Here is a 14,378-nt window from a genome sequence, read left to right as displayed (position 1 = left end):
TAGCTGGAGCATTTGGATATGTTCGTACCGTTGAGCGTGAAAGGGGCATCAGAAACAGAAAAAGGTTCAAATGAAGACCGATCTTTTTACACGTTTCATCAAATTCGGCTAGCATCCGTTCCGACTGATTGATGCTTGATGTTATCAGAACGTCATCAGCGAAAAAAAGATGGTGTAAATGCCGGCCGTCAACTTCCTCTCCTATGTTATCCTATTCCAATCCTTGCATCGCGTTCTCGAGAGTGGTACTGAATATTTTGGGTTAAATTGCATCACCCTGTCAAACCCCTCTCTTTACATCGATTATGACATCATTGCAGAATAGAGAAATTTTGGTCGTAAAGTTGCTATACAACTTATGAAGTAGCTTAATGTATGGAATAGGTACGCTCTGGCTGTCCAAGGCCTCCATGACCGCTTCGGTCTCAAATGTATCAAAGGCTTTCTTCAAATCGATGAAAGTGAGACACAACGACATCTTGTACTATCGCGATACTTCTATGAGTTTTGAAACCGTGTGTACGTGGTCAATCGTAGTGAACCCTTTTCGAAACCCTGCTTGCTCGCATGGCTGTCCTTCATCTAATGTTCTTTCTATCCTGTTTAGGATTACCTTTGTGAAGAGCCTGAAGGTGGCAGACAGTAAGCAGATTGGACGATAATTGCCTTGTGGGTCTCCTTCCTTATACAACAGCATGGTCTTGCTGGTTTTCCATTGCTAAGGAACCTTGCATTACGACAGATAACGAGAAAAGAACTTCGCCAGCGTGTTGATGAGGACTGGCGGTAGGTACTTCAGATGTTCAGGTTTGATTCTGTGAAGACCGGGTGAAGTGCGATTCTTCACCAACATGATGGGACTTCGGAGGGCAGCACATGTCGGGCTTCGGAGGGCAAGACCTTTGGAATGACACGTCCATGTTCATTCAGATGGTGAGTGTGCGTGGCTGTCGAAGAGATCTGAGTAGAAGTCGCGAATGACCTTTTCCATCTGTAGTTGTTCCTTCTGGGATCCGGAGAGCAGTCGTTGTTGTTTTACGACTGGCGAAGTTCCGACGGGCGTACAAATGCTCTGTCCCGCCTCTGCAGCTTCAGCCAACACTTTTGTTCTTCTCTCTCTCTCTCTCTCTCTCTCTCTCTCTCTCTCTCAGGTCTTCCTTAATCGCCTCTCTGCAAAGCCTTGCGAACTCGGACGTGAGGTTTTGGTTGCCTGCAGCTCGTCCAGCTCCACGCTGACCTATCAACTCAAGAGTTTCGAGAGACAGGCGCCTCTTGGTGGTTTTGAAACTCTTCGCTTTCCTCGTACAACCGTGAAGATGTTCTATGAGCCGTTCATATTCGTCGTCGATGTTGTCCATTACGATATGTTCCCAAAAAGCGACAAGCGAAGCGAAGAGCTCCCAGTCGATGGTGGTTCTGGGAGTTCGCATAGTGAACTTCGTGGCTTTTTCTCCTCTCCGTGTGGAAGAAAATCTTCTTCGAAGAAGGTGATGGTCCGATTCCGTATAAAACTTTGGTACAACAGCGGCATACGTCAGGCAACACCTTTTACTGACGATGATGAGGTCAATTTCATTATGATTTCATTATGATACATTATGACCCTCCATCTACTCCCACATCCAACGTAGAGAGGAGGGCTTCTGGAATTGCGAGTTCCCATGGATGGTCTTAGTCGTCATGATGAACTCTGAAAACCTCTCTCCCTGCTCATTCCACTGAAGGTCATGTGTTCCGATGTGAAATTCTCCAGGCGTTCTTCTGGGGCCAACTTTGGCGTTGAAATCACCAATTATGGCCTTGTAGAAAGTATGATCTTCTCTGTAGAGCTTCTCCACGTCCATACAGAAAGCTTCGATTTCTTGTTCTTCGTAGCTTGATGTTGGAGCGTAAGCGAGGAAGATAGTCAAAGCTGGCATTGAATCATATCTTCTCGCCCGCAGGCGTTCGATTCTTGTAGTAAGTTGTTCGAAAGAGTCGATGTTCTTTGCCATACTCGTGTTGACAAGGACGCCAACTCCACCAACTCCTCTACCGTCGCATGTTCCTAAGAACAGTTCTTCTCCAGTGTTCATACACGTGGCTAAGCGGATGGCGTCGTCTCATTTCGGTCAGTCCGATGACGTCGTGCTTAATCTTCCTAGCTTGGATCATCAGATCTTCAATGGTCGCATCCGATGCATGCGTCCAGGCGTTATAAGTATAGCTCGAAATCCTAGTCCTTTTCCGTTTCGGCAGCTTGCATGACTCCCGTCTTTCTTGGCGCTACAGTACCAGGCTTTCCTCCACAATCAGGAGACTCTTTCCTATTACTGTGTTTTGCATAAAAATTTAAAACCCATGGGCAGGTTGCAAGCCTCTAGTCCCATGAGTTTTGGGAGAACGTTGTGGAGTGTGCAGATGGAGCTTAGTTGGAGGCGATTCCAAACCGCCTCCCCTGCACCTCCCAATCACTTGATTACAGGCTTTTGGCCGGCACGGTAGTATTATGAGCCGATCCTGGCACAGCATAAGCAGGGAGTCCATCCCTTGAAGCCACCTGCATCTCAGGGCAGGTACAAGGTCGCTTTTGATCGCGATTAGCCCATTGTCCGCCACCTGGGGACCCGCCACGTAGCTTCGCGACTAACCGATTGTGTTCCCTTTAATGAGGGAGATCCGCGACTAGCCAGAATAAAGGTGAATAACTTTTCTTGGTTCTGCCCAAACAATGTAGTGCACGATTCAACAATACATTTACTACATATCTCATGAAAAAGGAAGCGCTTTATAAACAATCACTTTTTGGAGTATAATCGCACCTTCGTAGATCTGTTCACGATGAGTCGTCGACAATGTTCCCTGTCTAATACACAGTAAAAAAATGACCTCTCGACAATTCAAAGAAAGAAAATTCGAAAAAAAATCGTGCTAATGACGCGCTTAGTCCGTGTGTGTCTGTGTGTCACGAAAATACTCCACAATGATGCAAAACTATATCGGTGAGGTGCCGTGCCATTGCCATTGCCATTGCCATGCACCCGATAGGCGAGCACTCTACCTTTTCACCAGTGTCCAAAGTTATGTGGTTTTGTATGTTGGCTTTGATAAAGCAAGCTAGTTTCTCTCATATGTCATTGAGAGTAAATAAATGTGTATTAAATTTTATGTGAATGTATACTTCCAAATTTGCAAGCTATCATGCTGTATAATAATGGGGTTATTCTGTTACGTGTGCGTCTGTGAATGTGTGTGACTCAGTCAAGAAATTCCAAAAAGAGAGGGAGACGGATACCATGGTGTCGGTTTGGTACGCTAGAGCCTCAACGCGGCAAAATTGGGTGAGACGGGTACTACAGCGTCGAATTCGTGCCCCGGAGCCTGACAGCTGTAAAAGGTCAAACGGTGTTGGAATGGTGCACCGGTGCCAGGAAGCTATAGAGTGGGGAGAAACGGGTTCCATTGTGTCGGATATGCGTGCGGGAGACCCTGCCCAGTAGAATGGGTTTCTATGGCTCCTTCACATGTCTATTTCCCAACATGTCTCCATGATGCTGCAAACATCCTTTCTTCAAAAAGAGGAAACACACGTGCGAACGGCTGCTTAAATACTATACATAGTAGACAGCAGTTTGCACGATCTGACGTAGAACATTATTTTTATCACTACGATAGTCATACTTCAAATAATGTTTTCAGATTGTGGAGGTTTGAGAGAAACATATATGTAAAATCAAGCTGGATTGTTCTCCAAATATAGAACTGAGTGTTTAGGGAAAAAACATAAAATCTTACATCTATGCTTAAATTTTCGGGTAAAAAAATGAAGAAAGCGCACAAAAAAATGTCGCTACTGTTATTTTTTATTGACGAAGACGAGCGAAGTGAACACAAAAATAAGCCCGAAGTCCGGTTTTATCCGGACGCTCAGGCTGGTGTTATCATTCAGCGCTAGATGCTTGGTTGATTGCATTGTTCCCTAAAAAATTATATATATATATATATATATATATATATATATATATATATATATATTAAGTTGCATACAATTATTAAATTATATAAATATAATAATATGATAATTAAATTAATAGTTAATACTAATAAATATCATAATTAATAAATATGATATAATTATACCATTATTAAATTAAAAGGATAAAGGATAAAGTCACTGGCGTATCAATCCACTTGGGATGCGCCAACGCGTTTTACTAGAATTCCTAATCGATGAGGTTTTGGAACGCGTTTTGGCCTACACAATGACTTGCGGGGGCTAGCCGATGACCAAGTCAGTGTTTTTATCCTCCCAGACAAGTCTGGTACCAATTTATCGACCCCGAAGGGATGAAAGGCTTGGTCTGCACTAGGACGGTTTCGAACCCTCGACCGTGTGGCTACAACGGACCTCTAACCGACTGCGCCACACCCGCCCCATTATTAAATTATATGAATTAATTATATTGATTTGCTTGCTTGACCAAGCAACAAAAATGTATATCAGAATGGCTTATAAAGTAAGTTAATTATATGACACCAGCTAAAGGCGGTATAACAGAATTACCACAGGACTCTTGAAAAGATGTTTGGTCACTTTTTCTCTCATTTTTTTCTCTTTCCTTCTAACGATCAACGCACAAAACAAAGTAGCGTCTCGTAAGAGAACCTTGTAAGAAAGTAGTGATTCAGCAGCTAGCAGATTGGGAAACAGCGTACAAACTACAAATAGTGTCATGGAGCAGTATAACCATAGCACCCATACATATTTCATCAGTCACTCCCTGGGCATTTATACCTCTCAAGTTCATAGAGTCGAGTCCTTTTGAAAAAAATAAATAAATAACGAATTTTTGTTTGAGCATTGTTCTGCATCCTCAGTTCTGATAACTTACTCTTGTTGTGTCCATGAAGGAAAGTACTGAAAAACCTTGAAGGAATAAGAAATTGACAAGAAAATCTTGAACGAAAATTGGTTTGACTGGTACTGAAGGCGCTAAACACCAACGAACAACCTCCATAAACATCAGCTCAATTTATTTCATATAACTTTATAACAGTCAGAATTATAACAGTAACACACTAGGTTACTCAAGAATGGTTAGCTAACAAACAACTGCGCACTACCTACGACTTTACAAACACTAATAACATGGATAATATTAACTAACATAAAAAAAAGATAACAAGAAGAAGTAAAGAGAATAGGAACTCTCTAGAGAATCTCCTCCCCTGTAAGCAAAAAAGTGGGCGAGATATGCCTACTGCAACTTACTGTTAATGACTAAAGTGACGTAGTTACGAGCCCTAGCACTTCTATTCCACTACTATAATCCCCAATGACCCGGATTAACTCTTCACTATCGGCTTACCTCGGCCAGCCTTTTTAAATTGTTGGAGATCCTGCTCTTTCAGTTGTGCAAAAGTCGGCGGTATCGATTTGTTCGCTAAACCAGAAATATACGCATCGAAGAAAAAGACATTTAGAAAATCATGCTATATAATAACGCGCTTAGTCCGTGTATGTGTATGTGTATGTGTATTTGTATGTGTTTGTGTATGTGTATGTGTATGTGTATGTCAGAGCACCGGCTCCGACTATCGCATTTATGTTTAGCCTCGTATCAAGTGGAACTTGCTCACCTTTATAATTCGCCATAAGCTCCTTAATCGTGCTTTTTGTTTTCTTGGACTTAGATTGATGTACCAAAGGTGGGATATTGAATAATTTCCTGATTGCTGGAGTCCGAAATGCGCCGGCATATATTAACGAAATAAAGTTCGATGCACACCAGTAAACGCATAAACCCTGAATTTCCAAAACAACAATCATTGAGTCTTTTCAAGCATTGAACCATTAAAAGGAAAAAAGGAAAAGCAAAGGAAAAAAAGAAAGGAAATGAACTACATCAACCTCACCGTCGCAAACTGAGAACTAACAGCAAAAATGATAACAGGTAAAGCATACTGCATACCAAGACGCATCATTGGTGTCATCTGATCTGCTGACGTACCCATTTCAATACCAACCTTTAAGAGTTAACTTATCATCGATATTGTCGCACTCTACACAAGCACCAACTCACCCTCGTCACCAAACCCATTGTCACCGCACTGATCAATGGCAAAGCATAGTAAGGATCTGCAGCGGTCAAGTCTGTGAACCAAGCTGTGCCACCCGTTGATAATCCGGGATAATTAACCTGTAAGTATCGGCAAATTTCGGTCTAACTATCCAAACGTCATTTCAAAACAAATCTTTTTTTGCACTAGTAACTGCGTCAATTCATAAAATATCAGCTAAAATTTGGGTTATCGACTACAGTAGCAAGCTGCCAGTTCTTCAGTTCGGCATCTTATATTTCAAAAAAAAAAAAAAAACTCGCAAATGATGACATTTCTATAGAAAACGAAGGAACTAAGGCGATAATTAGAAACCACAACGGGAGAAAATCAAAAAAGAACCCTGATATGACATCACTTTGCCTTTAGCTTTTAGCATCTTCTTATATCTTGAATGGAAAAACAATTCAATGCCCAGTGTTATCTGCCGTTATAAAAAAAAATTGATTCATAATTACAAATGATTTTAGTTTATTTCAACTTGTAGGTTATTTTTCTAATGACTTCTAAACGCTACACTACACATTACTTAATTTTACTTAGTAAGCCATTACACGTGCAGTACTCAAAAACCAAAAACTCACATCGACCATTTTTCGAATCGCGAAAAACTGAGTGGCAAAAACACCTCCATTGGCCAAAAGAATGAAGAACTGTCGTCCTAGTCGAATATCCTTTGATTTTAAGAAATCACGCTGCTCCAAGAATATTTGTTGTTCTGAAACAAAACGATTAAATCACTGTTTATAAATGCTGTAGTATGAATAATGTTATTTGGTTTTTGCGAATAGAACTGAATAAACATTCTCGAAAGTACGGTCCACTAAGAAGGATATAGCCCTGAATAGACACTCCACATCCGGAATAGCAATACCCTTCTAAATCTTATGATATGTTAATAACCAGTCAACACAGCTCTACCGCCGGTAATCAGTCTTGCAAGGGATGAGCAGCAAGCAGCTGAATTGATCTGTAATCAGCGAAAAAGATAGGTTGTTGTAGTGATTAAATACAAAGACAGCTATCCTTTCTTTAGGAAAAAAAACTCCTTAGTAGTGTTGTAATTATTACAGAAACTACAATAGTAGTTCTCTTTTTTCTTCCGAAAACGAAGATTGACATTCAAAAATTAAAGACGATTCTTTACGGATTAGTTGATCATGACAGCGTGCTTACTCATAAAAACTCTTAAATGCACTAGAATGATAACTAGCATAACTTTAGTTTGTACAAGAATAAGCCTTCTTTTTGTTTCATCCAACTAGCTAATTGGTACCTACAATTAGTTATATATTAATTACAATTTAGTTATATAGGCAAAAGATTTTAAGTGAGTATCAATACTCACTGTATTTTTTTACCATTAATTATTTACTCATTAAGAGTCTAGTGCTTAACAGTAAAACTGCTTCCTACATCTCGCGTGTAAGAAAAACAGGGAAGAAAATCTCTCGCTAAACACTACTTTAATCCGGCACTTTCTTAGATGTGTTTTAGCTCTACTGAGTTCTGCTAGTTGATAAGAAGGCGATGCGCATTCACAATTAATGCAATAGCGGCTAACTTACGCAGTAAGTTATTGCCTTCCTTTCGGGCATCTTCTAATCGAGTCCGGAAATCATCGAGCTCCTTTTTGTACTTGCTTTGTTTGGCTACCAGACGCTGAGACATGATAGGCACTATGATTAAAGCAAGCCGAAGAGCAACGGTTGCTGAAAAGAAGCAATGAGACAACAGAGCTATACCCCTTCACTGCAAACAAAAGAAATGAAGAAATGCGAGAATGCAAATCCCAGTGTGGGCGTAAAAATAATCTAGAAAATTAAAACATGCACAAAAAGAAACAGCGATGCGAACAAAATAAACAACAGCAATAACCAGGTAGAAGGGGAAAAAAGAAAACGATAAAAGGTAAAAATCTCAATCTTCACTTACCGCACACTATCGTCGCCCACCACGGGATGTCTACATGCATATGAATACCTTCTAGCGCCATTCGAAAGTAACTCGATGGCTTCCACCAAGAAAGCAACCCTAACTCACCAAGAACAGACTCTCCCGCCTAGAAAACTGGATCGCTCGATGATTAATTTGACTCGAAAAAAAAACTTTGCGAAAGACTGTTACTAGTCGAAAAGGGGAAAATGTAGTTAGGGGGTACCGACGCTTTAACTTACTTTTTTCCCTTAGTAACTTTAGCTTACATGTCGTAGATCTGAGGCCACTGAGTGGTCCCCCAACTACATTTTAACCGTCAAAAAGTGCTTACACGGGAATATACCTTACCTCAACCATTTCCTCAATAGTTCTCGCTGGAGGTGGTGGTAAAGGCATAGGTGGAACATCTGGCGTTGTCTGTAATAAGTTTGGCAAATGCTTTTTGAATCTACATGAAAATACAGAAATAAGAAAGGAATTTTGAGCGTGAAGGCGACATCGTTGAAAATGTTCTTCATTTAGTAACTCAACATTACAAACAACCGAGAGCAGCAACAATGATTATGTGAAAAGGCGGGTCAATCAACCAATCGCCACTGATCCGACAAAAAAGGCGACTGGCTTTCGAAGAATTTCTGAGCAAAATTAAAAACAAACTGAAATTACCGAAAACGAAATCTAAAGGAATGCACCGTTCGTTCACACATCCATCTACATTCTCCCATTTATACTGATCACCAATGATCTCGCTCTCGTTTAACATACCCGACGCTACGATATTCGTACCAGCCGATGCTTTCTAACTAATACCTTCGAGTGGGTCATACTTCGGAAAGAATTTTTTTTACTTTGTTTCGAAGATTCTTGGAGAGCGGAGCGTTACCGAGCCATAATCTTGAACAAATTGTGAATAAAAACATCCGAATGAAAAAAATTTTTAGACTGATCGTTCACACATGCCTATCTAAAAACATCTGAGGAAAGATTCCTTAAAGTTGAATAGGAAATTACCGACCCTATGTACTACAATAAACATTCCCCTGCGAAAATACTACAACAAACTTCTTCGGACGTTTATTTCCTTCGCTGGAATTTGTATTCACTGGCAAATTTGTAACACTTTTGCTAGATGTCAACAAATTAATTATTGTCGCAGGCCCTCTTCCTTCTATAAAGAAATACAGCATAGCAGCAGCTGTTGGCTTTTTCTGTAGCAATTGAGGAAAGCATGTAAGTCCAGAACTTCAGTTCATCAGAAAACATCCAATCAAACTCATTTTCTAATACTAGTGAGGTGAAATCCAGAACAGAAAATTTAGTGGACGAACTCACTTGAGCAGTATACTTGAAAACATCATTGGCTGATATACACCGCACCTAAAAGATGATAGAGAAATATGGTCGTAGGGTAAAATTGAAGGACAGCCACTATAACTCCCTAACTTCACTACTGCAATTACCTGCTGCCTTCTGTAGAATACGGCTCGAGATGATAACTCTGCCGCTACTGTGCCACGCCGCAATGCGACCCTAGGCACGGATAGCATAACACGTTGCCTGAAGTCCACTAAGATCAACGCAATGAAGGAGAAATCACGAGTTTCCTGACCGCATTCCGATAAACTCATGGCTAATCCATGCAATGCGAAACAGACAAAACTACTACTCATGAAAGAGTTTATTGATCTGAAATGTTCATTAACGACAGATAGCTGAATGAACGCGCCCAAGCAACAGAGCTCGAACTCAAACAACACAAGTAATGAGGCGAGAGATAATTAATAGATCTAGAGGTGAGGAATTCCTAAGATCCAGTAAAACTCATACAAGGGATTTCTAAGCAATATATACATCAAACCGACAGGAAATACAACTCGAAAAAGAGATCCTAGTCTACCGATTGATATTCGGTCACAATTACTTATTATTCCTTCTTACTCTATCACTAGTACTGAAGTTTGCGGGGTTGACGACCACGACCACACCAAAATTTGAGGACCACCAAACCAAAAACGCAATGAATTGTATGCTGGCTACTATCTTTCAATTGTAACCGAGATAATTTTCTAGGAGAACTACGACATAAAATCCAAGAAATATACAATTTAATAGTACAAAGGATTGTAGGTAACCCAATGTTGAGTAGGCTTATTTTTGGCCTCTTTGCAAGTGGTAAATAGCTTCTTGTAAGCCTCAGACTTCGTTGGGTCTGATTGGATATCACTTTCTGCTTTTCTTTTCTCACCCTTTTTAAGTTTGTCTTTTTCTGAAACAGATAGAGATTTCGATAAATACAGCAACAAGCAACATAGCAAAATTGAACACAACCTACCCTCGCCCTTCTTATGGTCATGTTCCTGCTTTTTGACTTCTTTAGTGCCAGCTGCGTTCTTTTCGCTGTTATGCCCATTTAGTTTCTCATCGCCGTTCTTCTTCTTGTTCTTCTTTTCCGTACGTTCAGCAGCCACTTTCTGTTTGTACTCTTCAAGAAGCTCTTCATTGGGGTATAAAACCACGGAATCCTTCGGATCCCATGGTCCAGAGCATCCATGGCATACATCTGATTTCACCTTAGAAAAAACCTATCATGACTTGAAGGAAAAGTTGAGTTACCAAACAAAAAGGAGCACTATAATTCACCTCTTGCAGTGCTTTTTCCGAAAACACGCATCCGCACTTCCAGTTCACTACGAAGCTGTTTATTCCATTCATTGGCAAAGTGGTGACAGGGCAAAGGAATTCCGACTGTGATTTTAAAAGAGCATAACTAAGGACATTAGAGATCAATCGACAGAGTAGCAAAGAATTTAGCGATGGTTTTCCAAGATGAATGAAGGAGTAAACACTTACTTGGTTGGAGTCAAGGTATTCATCCCCTTTCACCTCATCTCCTTTGTAGTCTTTGTTCTCTTTCAGCCTGAGCTCTTTGAAGTCCTGAACAAAAATCAATTCAGACAAAAAAAGTTGGAAAATAAACGGCAATAAATTCATTACCTTCATCAGCCCCGACTAGGAAGACTAGTATAAAGAAAACTTGTTTTTAATTCTACTGTAAAAGGGCGGGTTTGGTGTAGCGGTTAGAGGTTCCGCTTCCTGCACGATCGATCGGAGGTTCGAATCCACCCTAGCGCTCACCAAGCCTTTCATCCCTCTGGGGTCAATAAATTTGTACCAGAGTTGTTTGGGAGGATAAAAACACTGACTTGACACATCGGCTAGCCACCGCAAGTCACTGTGTAGGCCAGTTACACGTTCGTAAACCTCAAACGATTCTGAATTGAAGTGAACGTGGGGGCGCATCCCAAGTGGATTGATCAACGCCAAACACTTTGTCCTTTAATCTTTAATTCTACTGTAATTTAAAGCATTTGGACATCGTATTTTTCTCTATTCAACACTGAACTTCAATTTACGCTCTTTTTGAAACGTCTACAGCATGACAACCAACGTTCCTTCCACAAAAGGATGGAATTTTCTCCAAGAAAAAGGGAAAATCAACATGAGGAAGCGCAACCAAACAATTTAAGCTGTACTCAAGACACATAACATGTCGAACGGAATGACAAGGGTGTGCAAACGGCGGAACGTTGTATCCCACACGCATGTTGTTCTCATTAGCTCTCACTGGGCCGTTTTTAATAGAAACAACGTTGATACATAAGATTCCCCAAAGGTTTATGTCGTTCATCCAAAAGAAAAATGCAATAATTATATAATATTGTAATATGTAATTTTCTGGAATATTAAAGTTAGGACTACCTTCTTAACAGAGAGTCCTGTATGAAACCTGATATTTCTTGATAATAGATAATGATAATGGCACCAAAGCAAGTCAATAAACAGCGTGAATGTCCTCTTACGAACCATTTCCTCACCAATTTTCGGACAAGTAGGCGGCTCTTCAATATTAATGACAATGATTCTATTTTATGTGGGTGTAAAACATGCAACTCGCAGATATGGTCAACAGTATTTACAGAACTTACTAGAATGTTTACGCCTGGCAACTGTTTTTCTTCTACTTCCCTTAGCATGTGCAAAAAACACAATTCCTCCAGATACCAGAAGCATACGTTCTTTGAACAAAAGTTAGTTTTTCGAAGAGAAATAAAGAGGAATAGTTTTATTGTTATAGCGATGGATAAGGAAAATGGCTCGAAAGCTCCAGTGCTTGGATTGGTGGCGGAGAAGCCAGAGGTAGAATAGTTAAGGAACCATTTAGTCAAAAATATATGAATAATAAAACTTGTAGCACTCAAAACAAACAGGATCAGATGAACAGAAAGGAAGCGCTGACGTAAAAATTCCAAACGCAGGAGTACAGGAGGAGGTAAATCTAACACAAAAAATGTAATTTGGAACAATTGTCGGGATGGTGAATAAAGAAGACTCTTTAGGCCCCTTCTCCACCGGCAATAGCAGCTGGAGCACAGAAGTCCTAGGATAATTGAAGAAGTCTAAAAGTGATTTGACTCACTCATGTAAAAAACTGTAGCAGAACATATTCTGGAATTTTCATATTTTACAGTTCAGGAATGAAATGTACCACGAAACTCTAAACTCAGTAGAAATTGTAAGAAAAAAATACAAAAAAAAAATCATTATGAGAGGAATACAAAGGAATAGAGTAGCATCACGAACGTTCCCTGATCAAGAAATTACTTGAATGAAACAAACTGAACATGTAAACTAAAGTTACAAAGAGAAAAAAGTAAGATAGAGCGTGGGGAAGTAACGGCGCCACTCAGTGCGCCCCCCCCCCCCTTTCCAACTACCTTTTTCTCTTCTATTTCCTATTGGGTTTACTTATAGGTTCAACGTAAGAGAAGAGTCTGATATATTAATTTGTCACCCATCTTAGAGTTGGTCTTCACTATAACTGTACTTAAACAAAGGCTATATGAATAATCCAACTTCACGACTCAAAGTCCAAGTCAGAGAAATGCTATAATTCACTTTCGTTGGCAAAAAGGTCGCACATTCTCAATAATAAAAGAATCCTCTCAAATTATACCTTCATTCCTCTGATATGAGAGGCAACCTCAAAATTTTGGATAGTCTTCGTGAGAATGGCTTCAATAACTGTTTCCTTGTTGTAAAGGCGACCATATCGGCACACGATAATCGGTTTCTAGAAAGAAACAGCGGAAATCGAAACTACAACTTTATTTCTCGGCACCTTAATGTTAAGCACTAACACCTAAGAGCAAAGTGTCTGAACGAAGCTTCGAGAAATAAACCGGTTAGAAAAATAAGAAACTCATTGAGGGGCCAGCAAAAGACATAACATGTATAGAAAGGCCAATTACCTTCAGTGGTTGTTGGGATAACTGACAGTTCTTCCATTTCGTGGCGTTTTTTACGCTTTTGTCTAGTTTCTCTGCTTTCTTCTTCTTTTTCACTAATTCACATCGCTTAGGAATAGTTCCTCCATCGGCTCCCATTGACGCTTCCACGAATAAATTGACTGAAAAATACAGGATACATAGAAGTAATAAATAGAATAAACACATTACACACATATAATGTATGTAATATGATATACATACAAAATATATGACAAACACCTAGAATAATACAAAAAGGCGAGGAACATTATAAAAGTCACACATTGCGGAAGTGGATAACGTGGAATATATTGTTAGTTGTTTAGCTACACACATTGCGCAGGCCCTACGACATGCAAAGTAATATTTCCCGATTTTGAGTTCTACGAACTTCGAATCTTTCTGGGCTCGACAAGTAAGTTTTATTTCTCCTGGATTTTTCAGTTTATTTGTCCATTTATTCGCCTTCAGTATGTTATTTGTGTTCGTTTGCATATACGCTCTTTTCCATGGCTTTTCCTCAAACATAAGTCATCTCCCTCAATGCACGCGATTACATCTGATATTGTAATTTCATCCATTTTTCTTCTTCTCCACACTTCGTTTCACATCGCTTGCTGTACCTTCTGTCATCCTTTGTTGTCGCATGTATATGAACATGCGAACCATTGGACGCTCTGGAGGGGAAGCTTGATGTGTACTGCGACGTTTCTATATGATACCTCCCTGAGGGCACTGCCGGTCTAGTGAAGCTTGTATGTAAGCCCAATCCTTGTTGATGTTAGAAACCTCTAAGAAGACCTACTAGCACTACACTGTTCCTAATAAAGCACATGAGCCAATAGGTGTGTCCGCGCGAGCGTTTGTTGACCCCTCAATAAAACGAGTATACCTTATGCCTAGTGGTTTTAAAAGAAGGTCTCTTTATACCCCGCCATCTGGAGGAACAACATTGGGTCATGTAAGCATGCAAGGAAGTCATTATCAGAGGTTATTCCTAACCAAGTTAGTCGA

General features: G+C 40.1%; 5 protein-coding genes across 7 annotated transcripts; 1 reads left to right on the top strand and 4 right to left on the bottom strand.

The window, feature by feature from the left end:
* Positions 1-1,091: 1,091 nt before the first annotated feature.
* RB195_005882 (uncharacterized protein) lies at positions 1,092-1,430 on the bottom strand (the record flags this gene model as incomplete). The annotated part of the gene is made up of 1 exon (XM_064178668.1): positions 1,092-1,430. The coding sequence occupies one exon, from the start codon at positions 1,428-1,430 to the stop codon at positions 1,092-1,094; it is 339 nt and encodes a 112-aa protein (XP_064035690.1).
* Positions 1,431-1,610: 180 nt separating this feature from the next.
* Positions 1,611-2,075, bottom strand: RB195_005881 (uncharacterized protein; the record flags this gene model as incomplete). Its single annotated transcript, XM_013440477.2, has 1 exon — positions 1,611-2,075. The coding sequence occupies one exon, from the start codon at positions 2,073-2,075 to the stop codon at positions 1,611-1,613; it is 465 nt and encodes a 154-aa protein (XP_013295931.2).
* Positions 2,076-2,458: 383 nt separating this feature from the next.
* Positions 2,459-9,707, bottom strand: RB195_005880 (uncharacterized protein; the record flags this gene model as incomplete). Of its 2 annotated transcripts, XM_064178667.1 has the most annotated exons (11): positions 2,459-2,598; positions 5,349-5,423; positions 5,620-5,785; positions 5,896-6,006; positions 6,063-6,179; positions 6,684-6,817; positions 7,668-7,811; positions 8,035-8,161; positions 8,386-8,454; positions 9,370-9,414; positions 9,498-9,665. In XM_064178667.1, 11 exons carry the CDS (start codon positions 9,663-9,665, stop codon positions 2,459-2,461), a joined length of 1,296 nt encoding a protein of 431 aa, XP_064035689.1. The 2 variants fall into 2 exon arrangements, with proteins under 2 accessions (XP_064035689.1, XP_064035688.1); XM_064178666.1 differs by lacking the exon at positions 2,459-2,598 and having other exon boundaries at positions 5,326-5,423; positions 9,498-9,707.
* A 435-nt stretch (positions 9,708-10,142) lies between these two features.
* On the bottom strand, positions 10,143-14,033 carry RB195_005878 (uncharacterized protein; the record flags this gene model as incomplete). 2 transcript variants are annotated; one of them, XM_064178664.1, is made up of 7 exons in its annotated part: positions 10,143-10,303; positions 10,370-10,607; positions 10,678-10,782; positions 10,888-10,971; positions 13,052-13,168; positions 13,347-13,504; positions 13,988-14,033. In XM_064178664.1, the coding sequence occupies 7 exons, from the start codon at positions 14,031-14,033 to the stop codon at positions 10,143-10,145; spliced, it is 909 nt and encodes a 302-aa protein (XP_064035686.1). The 2 variants fall into 2 exon arrangements, with proteins under 2 accessions (XP_064035686.1, XP_013295933.2); XM_013440479.2 differs by lacking the exon at positions 13,988-14,033 and having other exon boundaries at positions 13,347-13,481.
* On the top strand, positions 11,954-12,479 carry RB195_005879 (uncharacterized protein; the record flags this gene model as incomplete). Its single annotated transcript, XM_064178665.1, has 5 exons — positions 11,954-11,968; positions 12,017-12,125; positions 12,173-12,234; positions 12,290-12,367; positions 12,435-12,479. The coding sequence occupies 5 exons, from the start codon at positions 11,954-11,956 to the stop codon at positions 12,477-12,479; spliced, it is 309 nt and encodes a 102-aa protein (XP_064035687.1).
* Positions 14,034-14,378: the final 345 nt, after the last annotated feature.

This window comes from Necator americanus, chromosome I (assembly GCF_031761385.1).
Source record: "Necator americanus strain Aroian chromosome I, whole genome shotgun sequence".
NCBI classification, from domain to species: domain Eukaryota; kingdom Metazoa; phylum Nematoda; class Chromadorea; order Rhabditida; family Ancylostomatidae; genus Necator; species Necator americanus.
Note: the sequence above shows the minus strand (reverse complement) of the source record. Positions and strands in the feature narration are given on the sequence as shown.